The 25,402-nt window shown below is 41.2% G+C and overlaps 1 protein-coding gene across 1 annotated transcript in view; it reads left to right on the top strand.

The window, feature by feature from the left end:
- Positions 1 to 24,589, top strand: part of lrrc1 (leucine rich repeat containing 1) — a 47,187-nt gene extending 22,598 nt beyond the window's left edge. Inside the window, exons 5-14 of the mRNA XM_084142302.1 lie at positions 2,612 to 2,668; positions 5,067 to 5,130; positions 6,018 to 6,092; positions 6,365 to 6,509; positions 7,144 to 7,262; positions 9,328 to 9,411; positions 12,253 to 12,368; positions 12,620 to 12,792; positions 21,396 to 21,535; positions 22,880 to 24,589. Coding sequence (XP_083998428.1) covers positions 2,612 to 2,668; positions 5,067 to 5,130; positions 6,018 to 6,092; positions 6,365 to 6,509; positions 7,144 to 7,262; positions 9,328 to 9,411; positions 12,253 to 12,368; positions 12,620 to 12,792; positions 21,396 to 21,535; positions 22,880 to 23,032 — 1,126 coding nt within the window. The 3' untranslated portion in view covers positions 23,033 to 24,589. The remainder of the gene's footprint in view (positions 1 to 2,611; positions 2,669 to 5,066; positions 5,131 to 6,017; positions 6,093 to 6,364; positions 6,510 to 7,143; positions 7,263 to 9,327; positions 9,412 to 12,252; positions 12,369 to 12,619; positions 12,793 to 21,395; positions 21,536 to 22,879) is intronic.
- The last annotated feature ends 813 nt before the right edge of the window (positions 24,590 to 25,402 follow it).

The raw sequence follows: 25,402 nt of genomic DNA, 5'->3' as shown, positions 1-25,402 counted from the left end.
GCAGCATCATGCTGTGAGGGTGCTTTGCTGCAGGAGGGACTGGTGCACTTCACAAAATAGATGGCATCATGAGGAAGGAAAATTATGTGGATATATTGAAGCAAAATCTCAATACATCAGTCAGGAAGTTAAAGCTTGATTGCAAATGGGTCTTCCAAATGGAAAATGACCCCAAGCATGCTTCCAAAGTTGTGGCAAAATGGCTTAAGGACAACAAAGTCAAGGTATTGGAGTGGCCATCACAAAGCCCTGACCTCAATCCTATAGAACATTTTTGGGCAGAACTGAAAAAGCGTGTGCGAGCAAGGAGGCCTACAAATCTGACTCAGTTACACCAGCTCTGTCAGGAGGAATGGGCCAAAATTCACCCAACTTATTGTGGGAAGCTTGTGGAAGGCTACCTGAAACGTTTGACCCAAGTTAAACAATTTAAAGGCAATGCTACCAAATACTAATTGAGTGTATGTAAACTTCTGACCCACTGGGAATGTGATGAAAGAAATAAAAGCTGAAATAAATCATTCTCTACTATTATTCTGACATTTCACATTCTTAAAATAAAGTGGTGATCCAAACTAACTTAAGACAGGTAATTTTTACTAGGATGAAATGCATTTCATGCAATTCCAGGTCATTTTACATGACTGGAGACTTTAGCTAAATATATTTTAATACCGCACAAATTATCGAAATGACAGGCTACTTTGACACTGAGAATCTGAGCTCAATAAAATGACCTTGTCTTGAATCCATCAATAGCCTAGGCGATGCTTTAATGCCAAAAGCCTATATCTCTCGTCTTGTTTTACTTTGTAAAACAATGCTGTTCGCGCATTAGGCCTATTTGGAAGTTAATAAAATATTTTGGTAGCCTACAGACAGATTAGTCTTCTCTTTTCACCAGGAGCCATTTGCTTTCCAACCTGTGTTTTCCCGCTATTGTATTAGAAATATTTGGTAAGGCCTGTTTTGGCTGCATGCTGTTCACTGACAGATTTGCGGCGTGTTCCCGACTGTAGGCTATGTCTTGTGATTGGGCTACACACAATCCACAGCTAGGCAATAAAAAAATAAAACATATTGATCATCTGTGGCTAAATGTATAAGCCTCCTCCTGGTGTAGTATTCTGAATGTGTTAATTTCTTTCTGAACAGACAGCAGTAATTCTATAACTTTGGCAAATGTATTTAAATTGTTCAGGGGTGCTGCAGCACCTCCAGCCCAGTTATGAGGAAATAAATGAAGTTCAACGCTGGAGAGATGAGTTGCAGAGTGGAGAGAGATCATAGAAAGTGAATCTTATTCTAATTCTGTGAGAGATACAGGCACGCTAGTCTCTCACCGCAGCAACAGCCACGGGTTGGTCTCTAGGCAATGTTGCACAAACCATAAAACCAGGCCGGCCCAACCTGAATCAATTCTTAGAACATCAGGCGAGAGAATTACAGAGTAGGCAACTCAAATGAACTCTGATCGCTTTTATTAGAATGTGCTTTTATTAGAACGTTCCGGCAGGACCCGGCTCAAATTAAGCACGGACTTTATCATAACCTAAGGGTAATTCAATTATCTCGGTTGTTATTCCTTTCAGTTGAAACAACATTGAAAACATTACCTCTACACACTGATCAAGACACGCACACCATTACGTAGTGAGTGTAAGTGGACAGGCCAGTTTAAACATGTTTTTAAAGAGTGCCATACTGTATCATGGTCTATTAATGTTATATTCTTTAACTAGGTCTAAATGAACAGTCTGACATGCACCTTGCTAAAGTACACCTTTTTATTATTTTAATTTTTTTGCTGTACTTTGAGACCGGAAATCATAACTGCTGAGACTTCAATCGTAGCATTGTGTCTACTAAGTTAAGGCCATGCTTTATATAGCTAGATTACTTTTTGTGACATTTGATTCGCAATAAGCCACAATTGATTTCTGGCTTTAATGTTCCAGTCCACAAGATTTAGAGATTCCTCTGTGCTTAATGTAACTAATGCAATAAGGCCTACAGTTCACCACTGACGATGTCCAAGCCGTATCTCCTGAGAGTTGCAGGAGTGAGTCACATCACTTTACCACTCACCGTCAGCTGGTATCAAAAGAGCTGTAATTATTTGAATACCTTTCTTGCAGGTCACTATCAGATGGAAGCAAATATGGCAAGAAATGTCTAGTTACAGATTTTGCATACTGTTTTATTTATTTTAGTTTATATATATACAATACCAGTCAAAAGTTTGGACACACCTACTCGTTCAAGGGATTTTCTATTAACTGTTACTGTTATTACTGTTTTCATTTTGTTATTAGTTTTTTTTAAAAGTTTTTTTTTTACCTGAGCTACACACTTCCTCTGTTGTGATTACTAAATGAAATCATTTCCCTTTCTTTGGGGATCAAATATATTACCTCCGCCATGATTTTAGATGGTGTTCGTGCTCCTAAAAGCCTTAATTCTTGCAAATCATAGACTGTCCAAGAAGGCTTCAATCAGTAATCCTCATAAAAAGGACAAATATATTTGCTTTTTTTTGTGTAGGGTTTTCTGTTCGTGATAATCTGGGGACAATAACAAACAGCCACTTCTCTTTTGACTGTCTCCACAGCCTCTCCAACTTGGTGTCACTGGAACTCAGAGAGAACCTGCTGACATATTTACCAGAGTAAGTACTTCCCTAGATACAATGCATTCAGAAAGTATTCAGACCCCTTCACTTTTTCCACATTTTGTTACGTTACAGCCTTATTGTAAAATGGTTGAAATTGTTTTTTTTCCCCTCATCAATCTACACACACAACCCTATAATGACAAAGCAAAAACAGGTTTTTAGAAATGTTAGCAAAAAAATAAACAGAAAACAGAAATATCACATTTTACATAAGTATTCAGACCCTTTACTCAGTACTTTGTTGAAGCACCTTTTGCAGCGATTACAGCCTTGAGTCTTCTTGGGTATGATGCTACAAACTTAGCACACTTGTATTTGGGGAGTTTCTCCTATTCTTCTCTGCAGATCCTCTCAAGCTCTGTCATGTTGGATGGGGAGCATAGCTGCACAGCTATTTTCAGGTCTCTCCAGAGATGTTTGATCGGGTTCAAGTCCGGGCTCTGGCTTGGCCACTCAAGGACATTCAGAGACTTGTCCCGAAGCCACTTCTGCATTGTCTTGGCTGTGTGCATAGGGTCGTTGTCCTGTTGGAAGGTGAATCTTCACCCCAGTCTGAGGTCCTGAGCGCTCTGGAGCAGGTTTTCATCAAGGATCACTTTGTACTTTGGTCCGTTCATCTTTCCTTCGATTCCGACTAGTCTCCCAGTCCCTGCCGCTGAAAAACATCCCCACAGCATGATGCTGCCACCACCATGATTCACCATAGGGATGGTGCCAGGTTTCCTCCAGACATGACGCTTGGCATTCAGGCCAAAGAGTTCAATTTTGGTTTCATCAGACAAGATAATCTTGTTTCTCATGGTCTTAGTCTTTAGGTGCCTTTTGGCAAACTCCAAGCGGGCTGTCATGTGCCTTTTACTGAGGAGTGGCTTCCGTCTGGCCACTACCATAAAGGCCTGATTGGTGGAGTGCTGAAGAGATGGTTGACCTTCTGGAAGGTTCTCCCATCTCCACAGAGGAACTCTGGAGCTCTGTCAGAGTGACCATCGGGTTCTTGGTCACCTCCCTGACCAAGGCCCTTCTCCCCCGACTGCTCAGTTTGGCAGGGCGGCCAGCTATAGGAAGAGTCTTGGTGGTTCCAAACTTCTTCCATTTAAGAATGATGGAGGCCACTGTGTTCTTGGGGATCTTCAATGCTGCAGAAATGTGTTGGTACCCTTCCCTAGATCCTGTCTCGGAGCTCTACAATTCCTTCGACCTCATGGCTTGGTTTTTGCTCTGACATGCACTGTCAACTGTGGGACCTAATATAGACAGGCGTGTTCCTTTCCAAATCATGTCCAATCAATTGAATTTACCACAGGTGGACTCCAATCAAGTTGTAGAAACATCTCAAGGATCATCAATAGAAACAGGATGCACCTGAGCTCAATTTCGAGTCTCATAACAAAGAGTTTGAATACTTATGTAAATAAGGTATTTCCGTTTTTGTTTTTGTTTTAATACATTTGCAAAAAATTCTAAACCTGTTTTCGCTTTGTTATTGTGGGGTGTTGTGTGTAGTTTGATGAGGAAAAACATGTATTTAATCAATTTTAGAATAAGGCTGTAACGTAACAAAATGTGGAAAAAGTGAAGGGGTCTGAATACTGTATGTTTCAGGGCAAATATTAATTGAAGGCACAAGACGACTAGGCCTACTTTATCAGTCCATCAGAGACGGAGATTGTTCTTTTGCCCTGCTCCCAACCCCCTAGACATCTGTGTTCCACAAATGCTCTGATAGTGCCACCCATTCCCCTGAAAAGGGATGACATGAAGTTAAGTCTGTGTGGCTACATTACAAGCATGTAGCCAATTAGACTGTGGGTAGACCACAGATGAAGCCTTATGTGTTTCACATGACATACATTATATATAAGATTATATTTAGACTTTAGAGTTGATATTGAACGCAGTGTGCTCTTTGAAGAGTTGTCTGTCTTCAGTCAATGCTCTACCAGGGTTCTCCTCAGGATTGTGTAACAAGGTGGTGTTGTTGAGTACGGCCGGCACTGCCCCCCTTTTGGACTTTTTTTTAAACACCTATAACTGCCATTTCCTGCAGTCTATAGCAAAACATTGCCTTATATGATGATAAATAAAGTTAAAAACAATATATTTGTTTTACATAGTAGCGCAACGCCTCACTTCCATTCTTTGGGGAGAACCCTGTAAACTTTTATGTTGGCACAACAACAGTCTCCTGCTGAATATTTAACCGTCTCACTGCTTGGTATGTGGCCAATACATTTTAACATGGTTAAAATTAAACAGCAGTGAAACAGACCTAGAATGAGAAGTAGATCAAATGTACATCCGTCACTGTATAATGTGTTTCTGTTGCAAAGTCTAGGCCTCTACAGTATGTCATGTTTTATCACATTTATAACGCCTCTTGTGCATTCCACAGGTCACTATCGCTACTTCACAGACTTGAAGAACTTGACCTAGGGAACAATGAAATTTACAATTTGGTGAGTTTATCTGACTTGTTTGCAAGTACACTTGATCTCAGTAAGGATGTTGATTTGTGGGGAGAACATTCAAACTGAAGAAAACAATGTGCCAAGCTAAACATGCATAGAATGTGCAGCACTCAAATCTCACTCAACACTTTTCTTGTTATTACATTACATTTTAGTAATTTAGCAGACGCTCTTATCCAGAGCGACTTACAGTTAGTGCATACATTATGTGAAACATAATTGGGAGTACTGATACAGATACCTGTCTTATCATTTTGAAGGGGTAGTGTGACAGGGGCGTTTAGTTTTGACGTTATAGTCTGTTACAACAGAATGTCAGGTTTAATGTTTATGCAAAGGTAACTCTGAGACGGAGACAGTCCCTATGAGATGAACTGAAACCAGATCAGCCTAGGGAATGACAGTTTACACATGGTTGAAATTCTTGCTCAGTCACCTGTGTAAAATTCTTTCTTCTCTCTCTCCCCCATCACTCTCTTCTCTCTCGCTCTCCTCTCTCTTCACTCTCTTCTCTCTCTCGTCTCTCTCCCCCATCTCTCTCTCGTCTCTCTCTTCTCTCTCCCCATCTCTCTTCTCTCTCTCTTGTCTCTCTCTCTCGTCTCTCCCCCGTCTCTCTCTCCCCATCTCTCTCGTCTCTCTCGTCTCTCGTCTCTCTCTCTCTCTCTCTCTCTCTCTCTCTCTCTCTCTCTCTCTCTCTCTCTCTCTCTCTCTCTCTCTCTCTCTCTCTCTCTCTCTCTCTCTCTCTCTCTCTCTCTCTCTCTCTCTCTCTCTCTCTCTCTCTCTCTCTCTCTCTCTCTCTCTCTCTCTCTCTCTCTCTCTCTCTCTCATCTCTCTCATCGCTCTCTTCTGCCTCCAAAATGCTTCCTCCCACGCAGCCTGAAACAATAGGCTGTCTTGTCAGCTTAAAGAACTTGTGGCTGGATGGAAACCAGTTGGCTGAAATACCTGCAGTAAGATATTTTAAAGATGTTTGCACTAATAATTCTATTTTTTTGCCTTAATGCCTTAATATTGCAGTTGAACGTGGTTATGGTTTGATTCCCCAAAAAGTAAAAGGCTCCCACCCGTTTTAAAACATTGGATGTGCTTAAACTAAATTAATATTGCGACTTGTGTTGATATAATGCAATCACAAGAGATGCACCATTATTGTTAAGTGCTAACACGGACTGGGAAATGTATTTGTGGCCAAATGTATAATTGAAATGTGTTCAACCTGTAGGAGATAGGCAGCATGAAAAGCCTCCTGTGTCTAGACGTATCAGAGAACAAGCTGGAGCACCTTCCAGAGGAGATGGGTGGCCTGGTCTCCCTTACTGACCTGCTGGTGTCCCAGAACCTCATCGATGCTCTGCCAGAGGGCATAGGTCAGCACGCTACTGCACTCTACTCCACCATAGTGTCTGTGAGACGTTTGTGTGCATGCCATTTTTTTTTTTTATCTGTTCAGATTAACTTCCTGTTAATGCTCAGTTTACATTAATGTTAATCACAGTTTTGATCCAATCAGTATGGGTCAACATTCGTGACATGGTAAAACAAGTGACCAATAACAACCATGGTTTTACCAAAAAGGTTGAGGTTAATCACATGATAAAGAGTCCACATTTGGTAACAGAACTGACTCAACACAGGTGATGTGGCCCTAGGGCACAATATAACGGATGAATGGAAAATGAAGTCATTAAATCCATTTAGCATTATTTTATGTTATATATATTTTTACAAATGTTAATTTTTTTTCCGATTAAAAAAAAAAAAAAAAAAGAAAACCGAGATACAAACATTGACATTCATTGTAGTGTTGAAAAGGAATCGCAAAATGTTATGTTTTATTAATCTGTAATATGTTGTTTCATTAGCCATAGCCCATAGGCTCTGGTGTTGGTGCCAATTAACTTACTTGTTTTATGAATGATATTGATTGCCATGCTATCCTGACTACCCTCATGTATATGTCTGCATCACAGTAAGTAACACTTTTTCTTTTTTGTTCTACAGGAAAACTAAGGCGACTGTCTATATTGAAAGCAGACCAGAATCGTCTTGCCCAGCTGCCAGAGAGCATTGGCAACTGTGAGAGTCTCACTGAACTGATGCTCACAGAGAATCAGTTACAGGTGGGTTTTTGATAGCGCTGTACTTCCTCGTATATACAGTGGGGAGAACAAGTATTTGATACACTGCCGATTTTGCAGGTTGTCCTACTTACAAAGAATGTAGAGGTCTGTAATTTTTATCATAGGTACACTACAACTGTGAGAGACGGAATCTAAAACAAAAATCCAGAAAATCACATTGTATGATTTTTAAGTAGTGAATTTGCATTTTATTGCGTGACATAAGTATTTGATACATCAGAAAAGCAGAACTTAATATTTTGTACAGAAACTTTTGTTTGCAATTACAGAGATCATACGTTTCTTGTAGGTCTTGACCAGGTTTGCACACACTGCAGCAGGGATTTGGCCCACTCCTCCATACAGACCTTCTCCAGATCCTTCAGGTTTCGGGGCTGTCGCTGGGCAATACGGACTTTCAGCTCCCTCCAAAGATTTTCTATTGGATTCAGGTCTGGAGACTGGCTAGGCCACTCCAGGACCTTGAGATGCTTCTTACGGAGCCACTCCTTAGTTGCCCTGGCTGTGTGTTTCGGGTCGTTGTCATGCTGGAAGACCCAGCCACGACCCATCTTCAATGATCTTACTGAGGGAAGGAGGTTGTTGGCCAAGATCTCGCGATACATGGCCCCATCCATCCTCCCCTCAATACGGTGCAGTCGTTCTGTCCCCTTTGCAGAAAAGCATCCCCAAAGAATGATGTTTCCACCTCCATGCTTCACGGTTGGGATGGTGTTCTTGGGGTTGTACTCATCCTTCTTCTTCCTCCAAACACGGCGAGTGGAGTTTAGACCAAAAAGCTCTATTTTTGTCTCATCAGACCACATGACCTTCTCCCATTCCTCCTCTGGATCATCCAGATGGTCATTGGCAAACTTCAGACGGGCCTGGACATGCGCTGGCTTGAGCAGGGGGACCTTGCGTGCGCTGCAGGATTTTAATCCATGACGGCATAGTGTGTTACTAATGGTTTTCTTTGAGACTGTGGTCCCAGCTCTCTTCAGGTCATTGACCAGGTCCTGCCGTGTAGTTCTGGGCTTATCCCTCACCTTCCTCATGATCATTGATGCCCCACGAGGTGAGATCTTGCATGGAGCCCCAGGCCGAGGGTGATTGACCGTCATCTTGAACTTCTTCAATTTTCTAATAATTGCGCCAACAGTTGTTGCCTTCTCACCAAGCTGCTTGCCTATTGTCCTGTAGCCCATCCCAGCCTTGTGCAGGTCTACAATTTTTTCCCTGATGTCCTTACACAGCTCTCTGGTCTTGGCCATTGTGGAGAGGTTGGAGTCTGTTTGATTGAGTGTGTGGACAGGTATATTTTTATACAGGTAACGAGTTCAAACAGGTGCAGTTAATACAGGTAATGAGTGGAGAACAGGAGGGCTTCTTCTGGATTTTTGTTTTAGATTCCGTCTCTCACAGTTGAAGTGTACCTATGATAAAGATTACAGACCTCTACATGCTTTGTAAGTAGCAAAAACCTGCAAAATCGGCAGTGTATCAAATACTTGTTCTCCCCACTGTACATATTGTTGTGAGGGCAGGTTTGATAACTTAGACCGAATTACTTTTTATTTTATGTAATCGAAATCAAAAGACACAACTGTTTCAGCCAACAACAAGCATATCAATTTATGTGCTAACAAGGTCAAAACATTGTGTCTTCTTTAGCTACTGTTGATTTCTACAGTACTAATTACCCACCTCTGATGGCTGTACTCTTCTGTCCTTGGAAAGACCTTGTGACCTACAGTACAGCAGGACACATTTATTTTTCGTTCTGAAGGGATGCATCTCCTGTTATCTTGTAACCTTTGACCTTTGTTATGCCCTTGGTCTTCACTTCCTAATATGCTAAAAACATCTAAGTGTGCGCCAGGGACTTATCCTCACTTTGGCACTAACCAATTAGATTTGTTTATTTCATCCTGACAGTAGAACTGTTCAAGTAATCCCCATGCTGGGCCACAAGCCAGTCAAGTGTCACTGCAATAACCATTATTGTATGTGCAAAATCTAGATGTTGAATTCATTATTTCTTACTGATCATTTCCCTCTTTAGAGTTTGCCAAGAAGTATTGGAAAACTAAAGAGACTCTCCAACTTCAACTGTGATAGAAACCGACTAGCGTCATTACCAAAAGAGGTATGCTATGGTCTTTCCACATGTAGTCCTTTGAAGCAAATAAGTATTGTGAGACTTGTTGATGAATGTTAGGTCCTTCCTGCTTCAAAGGGCACCACAGTCCATAGTCTACTGTATTATGGGCTAAGCTGTTGTTATCTTGGCTTTATCTTGTACATGCTTTATGTTATGAGGACATGATGCCTCTTCATTTCAGTTTATTTCTGTGATAAAATAAAAAGGGCTTGTTTGATGGCTCAGAAAGTTTGACTCATCTTCCTTTTGTGATTTTGCAATATATATCACATTTGTGATGCAGCAGTGAAGTTGCTCCATAGTACATTGATTTACAACACAGTTCTTGTATTATATGAATGAGTGCGCTGTATAGACTGGATCAAAAAGCAATTTGTCCCCTTGCTGCTATGAGGCACTTTTTTTGTATTATTTCAAACCAACGGTCACTTTCTAAAATTGGCAGAACATGTTTCCTAGCTCTGCTGTATAATTATTTTTTCCCCCACCTGTTTGTCTTCAATTTAGACACAGGAAATGTACTTATGTGTTTTTTCTTTTTGTTACTGCATGTGTGAGGGAACTGTGTCTAATTGCATGTAATGCTAAGCTAACCATTTTACCCTAAGCAAAATGCTTGTGCATGCTCAGTCTGAACATGCTCAGAAAAGTCTAACGTAAACCTTGATCGCATCTCATTTTGCCTCCGTGATTTACCCTGCTGCTCGGAACAATGATGTAAAATCATAGAAGCCTCAGTCAAGAGTAAATGGAATCCGGTTAGTGCCTCCCCCAGTGATCACTGTATGATTTGCATGCAGAACCTTTCTGCGCTAGACCTGACCCCCTCTGGTTTTAATGGGTATTGTGAAATGCTAATCCTCATACCTGCTAACCAGGAAATCTAGTTTCTGTGAGCTGAATCTCATTCAGTAGAAAAAAATGCAGTATGCCACTGTGGTACTATGCAGACCAATGTAAATTATCAGATCGACCTGGAGAACTCTCACAGTCACAAAGGCCATCTCCCACTGTGACTGTCTTCACCAAGGACATGGCTGTGCCACTCGTCATTCTCTGCATGTGACTGTCTGTACAGCAGCAGCTGCATGATTTTAGCTCTCAGGCTGGTGGCATGCTGTCTTTTGTTTCCAGGAGATTCAAGCACAGACAAAGCAAGCACACACTGTTTTTCCACAGACAAAGCAAACACACTGTTTTTCCACAGACAAAGCAAGCACATACTGTTTTTCCACAGACAAAGCAAGCACATACTGTTTTTCCACAGACAAAGCAAGCACATACTGTTTTTCCACAGACAAAGCAAGCACACACTTTTTCCACAGACAAAGCAAGCAGTGCCTGTTCCCCCCCCCCCCCCCCCCCCCATCCATTTATTTTATATTATCTTCTGCAGTTCTCTGGTATGTTCAGCTATGGTTTATTGTCCCAGAGTGCCTGCTGTGTGTGTGAGAGCGACATACTTGTTTATTCTAGCCTCTTGTCTGTTAGAGAGAAGGCAAGTTCCCTCTGGTTAAATCTTCATCTGAAAGGGCCCTTTAGTGATTATACAATGCCTCTGTGTCTCAGTGACGCAAACGGTTCAGTGTGTGAGTCCACAGCACTTGGCCCAGATAATGAATTGATAGCGTCATTGTATTGTGTCTAACCGTGAATGCTGCATGACGTTTGTAACAGTAACAGTAGCCCTAGTACTAGACGAGCACTTGTTTAGCACAAGACAGTGGTGTAGCTATGTTGTTGTTTTAAATCAATATTCATGACTCATTGATAATTGGCTGAACCTTGGCTTATTTCCATTTTAATGCAAGTATGTTAACAAGGTATTTCACACTATTTCATATTCATTTAGTGTTGACCCCCCCCCCCCCCCCCCCCCCCCAAAAAAAAAAAAGTCTGCAATTTGTTCATATTTGCAATGCACAATTCTATTGAATAGTATTTACTAAGGAATATCTCCATAGACAACATATCCGGTATTGCTGTTGTTTGAGCGTGGGCCCATGCATGCAGTTGTTTGTATAGCCTACTTCAGAGGTAATGGCTTTGAGTAGAACCCGTGTGTAGCCTACTAACTGGAGTTCCTGCTGATATTTGGACTCCTCTTCTAGGCACCTCCTTGAAGTCCTCTTATTTACTCCAGTGAGGGCTTCAGCTTAGCCAGATCCTTTTAACATGATGAGACTGTGTTTGGTTCCTGTTCAGGTCTGTCTGGCCACTGACTGATTTAGTTAGTAGATTACAGTCTGACTATAGCACTTCAGCTGGACCTACTTTAACACGCTAATTTCAGCTAATTTTAGCTCCTACTATGCCAAACTCCATAGCCATTCAATACATTTTAGTAATTTAGCAGACGCTCTTATCCAGAGCGACTTACAGTAGTGAGTGCATACATTTTCAAATTGTTTATGCTATTCCCCTGTGGGAATCGAACCCACAACCCTGGAGTTGCAAGCGCCATGCTCTACCAACTGAGCTACACGGGACTGGCTATGCCCATTTCTGTGTCAAAGCTCCCAAATGCTCTCAATGGTTTACCTTTCTATGCCCATTACACTAAATTGATATTTTGAACAATAAAGGTATACACACAGTATATTTTTCTGTGATTTCGAAATGGGAAAGTGAAAATGTACTTAAAATTTTAATTTTACGTAAATTGTTCTAACCAAAGCCTTTTCCCTCCATTCCTCACTGCTCAAGATGTCTGTGTGCCTCAAAGAACACAGAACACCTTCTCTGTTCGTATATGTAATTGTGTGTGGGTGTTTTGAAGGCACTGTTTTCACGTCTTGTTTGTATGTCTTTCCTTCCCTGATCCAGATCGGAGGTTGCTGTAGCCTGAATGTCTTCTGTGTACGAGAGAACAGGCTTACAAGGATTCCCTCTGAGATCTCTCAGGCCTCAGAGCTGCATGTGTTTGATGTCTCTGGAAATAGGTAGGCTGCATAAAAATTCAATGCCACTTTGTTAACCCTTTAATCATACACACATTATATCATATACATTATTTACATTTTATTATACATCAGACCAAGTACAGCTTTTAGATGTGACAGGTGCTCACAGTAAATCATAATATTTGACACCAACATACTCGTTCTTAGCTGTCCACAAATCAATCAGGGTCACAAAACATATTGCAATATTCTCTGAAGCCTGTCTATACCATGTCATCGTCTCTCTCCAGACTGCTCCACCTACCCGTATCTCTGACCACGCTGCGACTCAAGGCCCTGTGGCTGTCAGAGAACCAGTCCCAGCCTCTGCTCACCTTCCAGAATGACATAGACCCAGAGTCTGGGGAAAAGGTGCTCACCTGTGTTCTCCTGCCCCAGCAGCCTTTAGAACCAGACAGTAAAGGTAAGGGCTTCTCAAGGGCTTCCAACTCAGTGGCCTTGTGGTTGGAGTGTCCACCCTGAGATTGGAAAGTTGGGAGTTCGATCCCCGGCCGAGTCATACCAAAGACTGTAAAAATGTGACCCGATGTGTGTCTGCTTGGCACTCAGCATTAAGGAGGTAGATTAGGGGTAAGGCCTACGATAGACTAGCGCCCTGTCCAGGGGGTGTACTTGTACATCAAGCTGCCTCGCGCTACAGAAACAGGAGATCTGCTCCTATGAGTCGTTCCACTTCGCACAATCCAAGGCTCGTGCAAGGCTACTTACCCTCGGTCTGGCTTGGCTTGGTTTTGCTGGCATATTGGCTCAGTCGATTCCCTGTACCAGACCAATGCCTACTTCTCACTTAAAACATGTGTTTTTGTTTTTAATTTCCATGGTTTTTACACCGGAAGGGGATTTTCTGTTAAAGGTGCATTATACAACATTTCCACATGCAAAGCCTGATTCTTCTTATTATTTTTTATAACTAAAAGGCTGTCATTGGCAGTGATATTGTAACCTGTAATGCGGCCTCTTACGAGAGTTCTGGAACTTAATAGCACAGGTGTTGTGTTTGCATAACTGCAAGGGTTGCTGGTTTAAAACCTAGTCTGTTGGCTGTTGCCATTTTTAATAGCTCAAATCAGTTTAGAACGAACTATTAAAGTACACTATATATACAAAAGTATGTGGACACCCCTTCAAACTAGTGGATTCGGCTATTTCAGCCACACCCGTTGCTGACAAGTGTATAAAATTGAGCACACAGCCATGCAATCTCCATAGACAAACAGTAGAACGGCCTTACTAAAGAGCTCAGTGACTTTCAACGTGTCACCGTCATAGGATGCCACCTTTCCAACAAGTCAGTTTGTCAAATTTCTGTCCTGCTAGAGCTGCCCCGGTCAACTGTAAGTGCTGTTATTGTGAAGTGGAATCGTCTAGGAGCAACAACAGCTCAGCCGCGAAGTGGTAGGCCACACAAGCTCACAGAACGGGACCGCTGAGTTCTGAAGCGTGTAAAGATCGCCTGTCCTCGGTTGCAACACTCACTACCGAGTTCCAAACTGCTTCTGGAAGCAACGTCAGCACAATAACTGTTCGTCAGGAGCTTTATGAAATGGGTTTCCATGGCCGAGCAGCCGCATACAAGCCTAAGATCACCATGCGCAATGCCAAGCGTCGGCTGGAGTGGTGTAAAGCTTGCCGCCATTGGACTCTGGAGCAGTGGAAATGTGTTCTCTGGAGTGATGAATCACGCTTCACCATCTGGCAGTCCGACGGACTAATCTGGGTTTGGCGGATGCCAGGAGAACATTTCTAACAGCAAATAAACACATTTATAGTGGCAAATTAACACATTTCTAGCGGCAAATGTGTTAAAATTATAGCCATGGTATAAAAGGGATAATCAACTCGTGCTCAATGCGTTCTCTGGAAGATAATGCAACTCCTTAGGTCAGTTCGACTCCGCTAACGCGTCTTGGAACACACCTCCCACGTCGTTCATTATTTTCCATAGAACACATAGCCCCTCGCTGATTATCCCTTACATATAGGATGAATAATTCAGCAATGCTTTAGGCTAGATACAAGCTGTAAAAGGCACAAGAAAGATGCGGCTCTAGTGTAATGGGGATATCTTTGTTTAGTCTGTATGGCTGAGTTATACGACCTTCAAAAGTCAATTACTTAAAACCGTTTTCTTTTACCTTGCTTTCAATGGGAATTGAGTCATAATTGAGCTATTCACCTTCTGAAAACTGCAAAGAGTTAGTTTTGACTATCCATGGTCAATTCTACACACACTGTAGCTACAGTAGTTGCCATGTTAACCAAACCATCAGTCCTAGCTTGCCATTATGGAAATCTAATTCAACAATGGCAATAATGTTTTCAATTTGTCTTTTGCTTTCAAAAGCAGCTCAAACATAGACCATGTAAGCATGAACTATAGCCATTGAATTCTACCGTGCAAATATACAGTGCGTTATAGGGAAATAATGCATGCTCTAGAATGCCCTTCAAGCCAATCAGAAACAAGTATTCAGCAATGCCATGGTATAAATTTATTTATAAACTGGGTGGTTCAAGCCCTGAATGCTGATTGGCTGAAAGCCGTGGTATATCAGACCGTATACCATGGGTATGACAAAACAAGCAACTAAAAGCAACTTTCTAAACAATGTTTTGGTTAGTTTCTAGCTTGTTAGCTAGCTAGCTAATGTTAAGTTAGCTGGCTAGCCAGTTCAAATAATGACCATATCATATAGCTGACAACGTCTTCACTTTAGCTTATTTTTCTTCATTATTACAGGAAAATAAACTCACAACAAGGTCATTATTTACAAGTTAATGGTGAGGCAATTACAGAAAATAGCTTACGGTTGTGAGTGTGACGAAATAAAAGCAGGGCATTCTACCAGAGAATTTTAGAACTTGGACACTGTCTCGTTGGCCTAACGTTATATCCTAATTAGACTTTGGTGCAGGTCATGTTCTTCACATTACCGTCTCTGGTTAACACATACTATATCAAATAAAATCCGTTTTTTTGTCACATGCACAGGATACAGAAAGTGTAGTGAAATGGTTACTTGCATAGTAGAGTCTTTTGTTTAGACATGTAGCTAGCTAGCTAAACAATTAACCATAATCACTACTCCTAACGTTACTACCCTGCATGAATCTGCAGGTAGCTAACCAACCAGGTTCAATGTTTGCCTAAAGTTAGCTAGCTAGCTATAACTAGCAATGCAAATGGCTCTGAGATACGAATAATATTACTACACAGATCATACACGTAACGTTAGCTAGTGAGCCAGACAACTAATGTTAGCTATCTAGCTAACAGTACACTTTAACTTGACTTTCTGAATAAATTAGAAACGTATAATATCTGAAATTGGAGCTAGCTAGACTATCTTACCCTTATACATGGATGGATGCTTCTCCCTCTCTGTCACGGATGCCCTGGTCGCCCTTAGTTTGAAGATGTAATCCGGAGATGGGTGTTTTATACAACAGCCTTCTGTGTGTTCTCTTTTCGACTCTCTGCATATTTGCAATCAAACGGCATAATTTTCTCAGTCTCCTTAGCTATCATTCTCTAATTCCACCGGGCATTCCACTGATTTCAAAACTCGAGAGGAACACTTTTGCAGTTCTACTACGTGATATCTTTCAAAAAAGCCGCATTAGAAAGGATTACCTACACATACTGACCAGCTCATGTTATAGACAGAAGTGTGCTACAAGGCAGACCAATCTGAACTCATCTCTCGGCATGTCCAGCCCACTCATTAACTCAGCCGATCATGGCTAGCGGGAAGATTCCTGTCTTTTTCCGTGGCTAAACCAACTAGGCTTGTAATTTTAACCATTTTATTTGTATTTACAGATGTCATACGTCTGTTATTAAGGCAAATGAAAGTTCACATGTTCCAGAAGGCATTTCTGCCAAAAAAAACATTTTGATTAAAAAAAATAAGTTTACGTTCAACTGCTTGTGAAGTTGTGATGCGCGACATACACCTAGTTTCCTGAAAGGAGTCACATTATCATCACAGCAGTTACTTGTATGTACCGGTATGTTAGCTAGCTACCTAACGTTAGTTGGCTACTAATACATCGAACTTGACAGTTTATTAACTATATGCTATCTAACAACTACCCAACGTTTATTGACTTGATTATTCACGTCATGCTTAGCTAAGTGGCATAGTTGTTGTTCCTTGTCAATGGACATTGTTAATGAAGTTGTAACACATCTAGCTAGTCATTTGATATGCTAACCATCTAGCAAGAAGTTGCATAGCAACAGCATCAACTTCCTTTAGACAGGCGACGCGCTAGTACACTCAACTGAAAGGATACCATTTGTTTACAGTATACTAAAATGATCTTGTAGTATACAGTGGGGAAAAAAAGTATTTAGTCAGCCACCAATTGTGCAAGTTCTTCCACTTAAAAAGATGAGAGAGGCCTGTAATTTTCATCATAGGTACACGTCAACTATGACAGACAAAATGAGAAAAAAAATTCCAGAAAATCACATTGTAGGATTTTTAATGAATTTATTTGCAAATTATGGTGGAAAATAAGTATTTGGTCAATAACAAAAGTTTCTCAATACTTTGTTATATACCCTTTGTTGGCAATGACACAGGTCAAAAGTTTTCTGTAAGTCTTCACAAGGTTTTCACACACTGTTGCTGGTATTTTGGCCCATTCCTCTATGCAGATCTCCTCTAGAGCAGTGATGTTTTGGGGCTGTCGCTGGGCAACACAGACTTTCAACTCCCTCCAAAGATTTTCTATGGGGTTGAGATCTGGAGACTGGCTAGGCCACTCCAGGACCTTGAAATGCTTCTTACGAAGCCACTCCTTCGTTGCCCGGGCGGTGTGTTTGGGATCATTGTCATGCTGAAAGACCCAGCCACGTTTCATCTTCAATGCCCTTGCTGCTGGAAGGAGGTTTTCACTCAAAATCTCACGATACATGGCCCCATTCATTCTTTCCTTTACACGGATCAGTCGTCCTGGTCCCTTTGCAGAAAAACAGCCCCAAAGCATGATGTTTCCACCCCCATGCTTCACAGTAGGTATGGTGTTCTTTGGATGCAACTCAGCATTCTTTGTCCTCCAAACACGACGAGTTGAGTTTTTACCAAAAAGTTCTATTTTGGTTTCATCTGACCATATGACATTCTCCCAATCCTCTTCTGGATCATCCAAATGCACTCTAGTAAACTTCAGACGGGCCTGGACATGTACTGGCTTAAGCAGGGGGACACGTCTGGCACTGTAGGATTTGAGTCCCTGGCGGTGTAGTGTGTTACTGATGGTAGGCTTTGTTACTTTGGTCCCAGCTCTCTGCAGGTCATTCACTAGGTCCCCCCGTGTGGTTCTGGGATTTTTGCTCACCGTTCTTGTGATCATTTTGACCCCACGGGGTGAGATCTTGCGTGGAGCCCCAGATCGAGGGAGATTATCAGTGGTCTTGTATGTCTTCCATTTCCTAATAATTGCTCCCACAGTTGATTTCTTCAAACCAAGCTGCTTACCTATTGCAGATTCAGTCTTCCCAGCCTGGTGCAGGTCTACAATTTTGTTTCTGGTGTCCTTTGACAGCTCTTTGGTCTTGGCCATAGTGGAGTTTGGAGTGTGACTGTTTGAGGTTGTGGACAGGTGTCTTTTATACTGATAACAAGTTCAAACAGGTGCCATTAATACAGGTAACGAGTGGAGGACAGAGGAGCCTCTTAAAGAAGAAGTTACAGGTCTGTGAGAGCCAGAAATCTTGCTTGTTTGTAGGTGACCAAATACTTATTTTCCACCATAATTTGCAAATAAATTCATAAAAAATCCTACAATGTGATTTTCTGGAATTTTTTTCTCTCATTTTGTCTGTCATAGTTGACTTGTACCTATGATGAAAATTACAGGCCTCTCTCATCTTTTTAAGTGGGAGAACTTGCACAATTGGTGGCTGACTAAATACTTTTTTCCCCCACTGTATACTCGTTAAGTATGTAGTATACAGTATGTTGGTATGGGTTTTCGAACACAGCTATAGACTTATGACTGGCAGCCTGGTGCAGCAGCTGTGTTGTTGCTGAACAACCAAGTTGCTCGACCCCGGTGTTAGAACTCTGAGCTTCGGCTGAAAAATATATTAGCAATGTCATAAATACTACATAAATGTAGCACATCGTTGGTTCTCTATTGGCACGTGGGGGCGATAAATTATACATTTAATCAAAACTGTTGTCCCTATAAACTTCTTATTAATTCCGAAAGGTGGCAAGTCTAATGGTCACTTTATGGACGCTGTAGTCTCGTTCTTATCCGATACCTAGATATTGTGCTAGGTCGGAACATCTTTTCTTTTCTTTTATGCTCACGACTATGTTAAAAATCGGGTATGTGGTTCTCGTAATGGCCGGACAGCTCCAATCAAGGTGATTTGCAAATTGTCATAGACATTGGTGTCATATTGGCTTAGATATGATGGTAAGGAGATTTGAATTGAACATTGAGCTTCAACTATTGTGACGCCGGCGACTCCTACAAGCATTAGATTCTCTCTAAGTGCCTCGTGGTTTTGATCATGTTATCACATGATCTGCACGGAGGAGCACACAGTGTCCTGCATCCCTGCGTCTCTGATCCATCGCTGTATTGATTTAGATTAAGAGGGGCCAGCTGGGATCACAGAACCTATAACTAGAGCCCTGCATGGGAGAATTTTAAGGCCTACCCATGCCCGCAACGTTCATGCCCTACCCTACCCATGCCCGCAACGTTCAGGCCATACCCTACCCATGCCCACAACGTTCAGGCCCTACCCTACCCATGCCCACAACGTTCAGGCCCTACCCTACCCATGCCCACAACATTCAGGCCCTACCCTACCCATGCCCACAACGTTCAGGCCCTACCCTACCCATGCCCGCAACGTTCAGGCCGATTGCCTCTGCGCTGGCTGAAATCAGAAATAACTTCCTCCGTTAGTATCCCTGCGCTGCTCGTGCTGCATGCGCTCTGTGCATGGCTCTGCATGTGTGAGTATCCATAGCAACGCCCCTTCTTGCTGTTCTGTTCAATGACGAGACAGAGCAGTTAGCTGTAAACTAGCTACTTTTCATCACTGTAAACTCAGACAACTCATAAAACATTATTATTTTCGCTAAAATAATCTCTCCCGTGGACTCGAACAATGTTCTGGTCTTATATTTGACGAGGTTGAAGCACTTCTGACATCATGATATGTACTGCGCAGCAGAGCATGAGCAAATGGCTCAGCTTCAAAATGTTAATCAATTTATTGATACCCGAGCCCTTCCCGAACCCTAGTTATTGATTAAAAAACGGCCCCAACTGGCCCTAACCTAATGTATAATGTCGGGGCCCATCGGGCTAGGGTCGGGTAGCAGAGCTGACCTGTAACCGTTCTGGTTCTTGGCATACGCTGCCCCCCCCCCCCCCTCCCCTTTTACTCCAGTGGATTGGACAACTAAAGAAGCTTAGCCCCTGACTGGCCTGCAGCCATTAAAAGCTTGCTGGGTGAAGTGAGGAGAGGCTTGCTCACTCACTCAGCTGAGTCCTGGAATAATCTAGGCCTGATCCAATTGTTGATTGTGATTATTTTTTTGCAATCTCCACAACCTGGTTGCAGCACCCATATGTCATCTTTCTGATCTGATTCATTTAATTACAGCGTGTGCTCCTTGTTATGACCTTCCCCCTTTAGTAATCTCTGATTTCTCTCGGAATGAGAGGACTAAATGTTTATGTTCATTTCTGTAACCCTCGTTCACTTGCTGAGCAGCAGATGAGGATCTAAGACTGTGAAGGTCAAGTCTGTGAGCGGGGGGCGGGGGTGGAGATTGTTTAGCTGTAAGCTTGTGACTAAGCTGGGATTTGAAACTGTGATCTACCCGGTTCCAAGCTCTCATTTATGAGCATTGTGTCACAAGCTGCACAAACTCTCAGCACTGTGTCATGGGGGGGGGGTTGCAGAATGAGAGGTGCAAACACGTCATACCAAACGTATACGCAGAATGAGAGGAGCAAACACGTCATACCAAACGTATACGCAGAATGAGAGGAGCAAACACGTCATACCAAACGTATACGCAGAATGAGAGGAGCAAACACGTCATACCAAACGTATACGCAGAATGAGAGGAGCAAACACGTCATACCAAACGTATACGCAGAATGAGAGGAGCAAACACGTCATACCAAACGTATACGCAGAATGAGAGGAGCAAACACGTCATACCAAACGTATACATTTTAATCTGTTGAATTAAGGCCTACATTGTCCGAATGTGGTAGTTTTCACATAGGTCTTACATTTCATGGTGCACGTCATTTTGAAAAGCCAATTATTGCTTAAAATGTAAATGATTAATATCCTCTCACAAGCATACAGTTGAAGTCGGAAATTGACATACACCTTAGCCAAATACATTTAAACTCAGTTTTTCACAATTCCTGACATTTAATCCTAGTAAATATTCCCTGTCTTAGGTCAGTTAGGATCACCACTTTATTTTAAGAATGTGAAATGTCAGGATAATAGTAGAGAATGACTTGGAGAAGATCTGCAAAGAGGAGTGGGACAAAATCCCTCCTGAGATGTGTGCAAACCTGGTGGCCAACTACAAGAAACGTCTGACCTCTGTGATTGCCAACAAGGGTTTTGCCACCAAGTACTAAGTCATGTTTTGCAGAGGGGTCAAATACTTATTTCCCTCATTAAAATGCAAATCAATTTATAACATTTTTGACATGCGTTTTTCTGGATTTTTTTGTTGTTATTCTGTCTCACTGTTCAAATAAACCTACCATTAAATTTATAGACTGATCATTTCTTTGTCAGTGGGCAAACGTACAAAATCAGCAGGGGATCAAATACTTTTTTCCCTCACTGTAGATGTCCTAACCGACTTGCCAAAAGTATAGTTTGTTAACAAGAAATGTGTGGTGTGGTTGAAAAACGAGTTTTAATGATTCCAACCTAAGTGTATGTAAACTTCCGACTTCAACTGTATGTAATGTATCCTGTTTTAGGCTTAGACAACCTGGCTCGCTGCGGTGCTCTGGAGAGCCTGGTGAATGACATGGTGGATGACACCTGGGACGACAAGGCCATGAAGAGGATCAGTGCCATCCACTTCCTGGATGATAACGATGATGAGGATGATGAAAAGGTGAGATGAAGGACGATAAGTGTGTGGAGAGAGGAGCATGTGAAAGGGAATGACAGGAGGCGATGGGGTAGAAAAGACTGAGGTTGTTTGAAACGTCATAACTGTCACAAGGGTCGTTTGAAAAATCAAAACTGTCACCACTCACAATGGTTGTTTGAAAAGTCAAAACTGGCGCGGCGCCAATCACTAAACAAAGAAAGAATAGAGATGCCGCTTGAATTAATGTTCAACTAATATAAAGCCATGATCATCGTTGAGTCCCTTAACTGGTTGAAAACTAGGTTTAATCTTTCAGATCTTTTGAATTATGTCCAAGTATACAAAACATTAAGAACAGCTGCTCTTTCCATGACATAGACTGTGGTCAACCTTGTCCGGATGTGGTAGTTTTCACATCTTACATTTCATGCATGCATTTAAGCGTCATTTTGAAAAGCCAATTATTGCTTAAAATGTAAATTATTAATATCCTCTCACAAGCATACAGTTGAAGTCGGAAGTTTACATACACCTTGTGGTCCTCTGTAGCTCAATTGGTAGAGCATGGCGCTTGTAACGCCAGGGTAGTGGGTTCGATCCCCGGGACCACCCAATATTATTTATTATTATTATTATTGTTATTATTATTACAGACTGACCTGGTGAATCCAGGTGAAGGCTATTATTCCTTATTGATGTCACTTGTTAAATCCACTTCAATCAGTGTAGATGAAGGTGAGGAGACAGGTTAAATAATGATTTTTAAGCCTTGAGACATGACTTGTGTATGTGTGCCATTCAAAAGGTGAACGGGCAAGACAAAATATTTAAGTGCCTTTGTACGGGATATGGTAGAAGGTGCCAGGTGCGCCGGTTTGTGTCAAGAACTGCAATGCTGCTGGGTTTTTCACGCTCAACAGTTTCCCATGTGTATCAAGAAAGGTCTGCATCCAGCTAACTTGACACAACTGTGGGAAGCATTAGTCAACATGGGCCAGCATCCCTGTGGAATGCTTTCGACACCTTGTAGTCCATGCCCTGACAAATTGAGGCTTTTTTGAGGGCATTTACATAGTGTATTTATCTATGTACTCTATGTAACATATTATATACAGTGCCTTCGGAAAGTATTGACCCCTTGACTGTTTCCACATTTTGTTACGTTACAGCTTTATTCTAAAATTGATTAAATATTTTTTTTATTTAATCCATTTTAGAATAAGGCTGTAACGTTACAAAATGGGGAGGAAGGGGTCTGAATACTTTCCGAATGCACTGTAATGCACGGCATAATGAGAGACCTGTTGTAGAATCTGTCCGTCTCTCTATTTGTCTCTTCACTGTCCCTCTGTCTCCTCCCCACAGGGAAGGCTGATGCGACAGGCCACTCCTCACCCAGGCGAGCTGAAGACTATGAAGAAAGCGGTGGAGAACCTCCGCAAAGACCTGAACGCTGCCAAAGCCCTGGATTCCAACAAAAACGAGGTCAATAACGCTACAGTCACCACGTCTGTGTGACTTCTACCTCAGAAACATTCTGATCTCCTGTGTCTTTCGCCATGTTCTCCTACCCCCTCTGCAGCCTACCTATCTCTCCTGTGGCTCAACCCTGGGACTCTGCTGTGATCCTCTTGTCCAGTACCTTACTTAATCTCCAATACCCACCATGGTATCTGGCTCATACTACCAGGGCCCATGTGCCTTCTTTTCAAACTGTTGTGCTATATTTTTTAACATAGCAATAATCTGCACAGGTGTGGTCCTTTTCAAAGATATTTTTAAAATATAGTGCTTTTTAAAGATTTATTTCTACATTTAAAAAAATATGGACAATAGGTAGTTGCACTACTGTAAGTCTTTAGTATATTAAATATTGTTGACATCTTCATAAATATGATATATATATATTTGTTCTATTTTTTTTTTTTTTAGAACACAGGGTGAATTTTTATTGTAGAACATTTGGGGATACTTAAAACCGAGGAGTGTTTTTGACCTACTGATTTAAGGATTATTGTATAGTCATTTGTGAATATTGATACTTTTATACTTTTTGGCAGCTCAGATGGTGTACATTTAAAACAATGTATAGCAAGTTTCTTAATCTATCGCAGAATTTTTTTTAAACGTTATAACTTGGTACCTATTTTATTTCCTTTTAAGTATTTTCCTTTTTAGTAAAGAAATGAACAAAAATGCAGTTGCTAATGTCTTATCGAAACAATGTAATTGTCTTTGGGTGAGTAGACAGCCTCAAATCTTTTCTACGCCATTGTTTAACTTCTTTATCAAATCCTAAACTCATTTTGATATAGACACGTTTTGTAATTTAGTAATTAAGGGCTGATAATGAGGAACATGTACCTTAACCACTCTCCCACAACAGATTGAGTGGAAGTGACAGGGCTGTCTTACTTTCTTTTATTGCGCTTTACTGCGTTGAAATGTTTTCTTAAATAGATACTGGGCGGCAGGTAACCTAGCGGTTAAGAGTGTTGGGCCAGTAACCTAAAGGTCACTGGTTCGAATCGCTGAGCCGACTAGGGAATAAAATCTGTCGATGTGACCTTGAGCAAGGCACTTAACCCTAATTGCTCCCGTAAGTCGCTCTGGATAAGAGCGTCTGCTCAATGACAAAAATGTAAAAAATGTAAATACTTTATCAGAAACTGCTGAATTTCTCGATGCGTCTCTTTCTCTTCAACACATGAGCATTGGACTTTCATTGGCCAATTTCATTACATGCAAGGAAATGAGGACCAGGGTGGAACCTTTTGGAAAATGCAGTTGTGTGAGCATGGACTCATGCACTTCTTAAAGTTTTTTGCATCTTAATAAAAATGGTTTGTTGTTCAAATGGTACACTACAACAAGATTTTACTTTTTTGTTTTAATTGTATTACCAGGAGAGGACCATATACATTTGTTTTAATGTTGATTTTATCTTTTATTTTTAAATTATTTTATTTTGTGATTAAGCTGCACAAAAACACAATCTCAAATAGGCACGGACACTGAGCCTACAGATTTTGATGACTTTTACCACTGATAAAATAAAAGGGGTTTAAAACTAAACATGATTCGTTATTCCTTAAACTTTTTTGTCCATTTGCCTTTTAGTGTTTCAGCCTTTAGTCCTCTATGAAAAATTTTGACCTTTATGTTTTCACCATCTCACAATTGTTAACATGTCTCATACTGTAACTTAACATGTCAAATCATAAACGCCATATATAAAGACGTGTTTTGTGTTCACGCCACGCATGTCCGTTATCATTGATTATGCAATAAAATATGTATTTACCATTAACATTGGATTAGATTTAATTAGATTACACTTTAAAGGAAATCACTCTCATACTTTGTTTTGTCATCGCCCATTTGATAAGAGCTCATCAGGGTGGTCATTCATATACATCAATCATTTTCCATCACCCATTCATCTCCTGTTCTGTCTATCCAGGCTTGTGTTGCATGACTTGTGTGTGTATACAGTGCATTCGGAAAGTATTCAGACCACTTGACTTTTTCCACATTTTGTTACGTTACAGCCTTATTCAAAAATTTATTAAATTAATTTTTTTCCCTCATCTATCTTCACACAATACCCCATAATGACAAAGCGAAAACAGTTTTTTTGAAATGTTTGCTAATGTATAAAAAACTAAAACAAACACTTTATTTACATAAGTATTCAGACCCTTTGCTATGAGACTCGAAATTGAGCTCAGGTGCATCCTGTTTCCATTGATGATCCTTGAGATGTTTCTACAACTTGATTGGAGTCCACCTGTGGTAAATTCAATTGATTGCACATGATTTGGAAAGGCACACACCTGTCTATATAAGGTCCCACAGTTGACAGTGCATGTCGGAGCAAAAACCAAG

Source organism: Coregonus lavaretus (genome assembly GCF_964263955.1).
Source record: "Coregonus lavaretus genome assembly, chromosome: 25".
Lineage (NCBI taxonomy): Eukaryota > Metazoa > Chordata > Actinopteri > Salmoniformes > Salmonidae > Coregonus > Coregonus lavaretus.
Note: the sequence above shows the minus strand (reverse complement) of the source record. Positions and strands in the feature narration are given on the sequence as shown.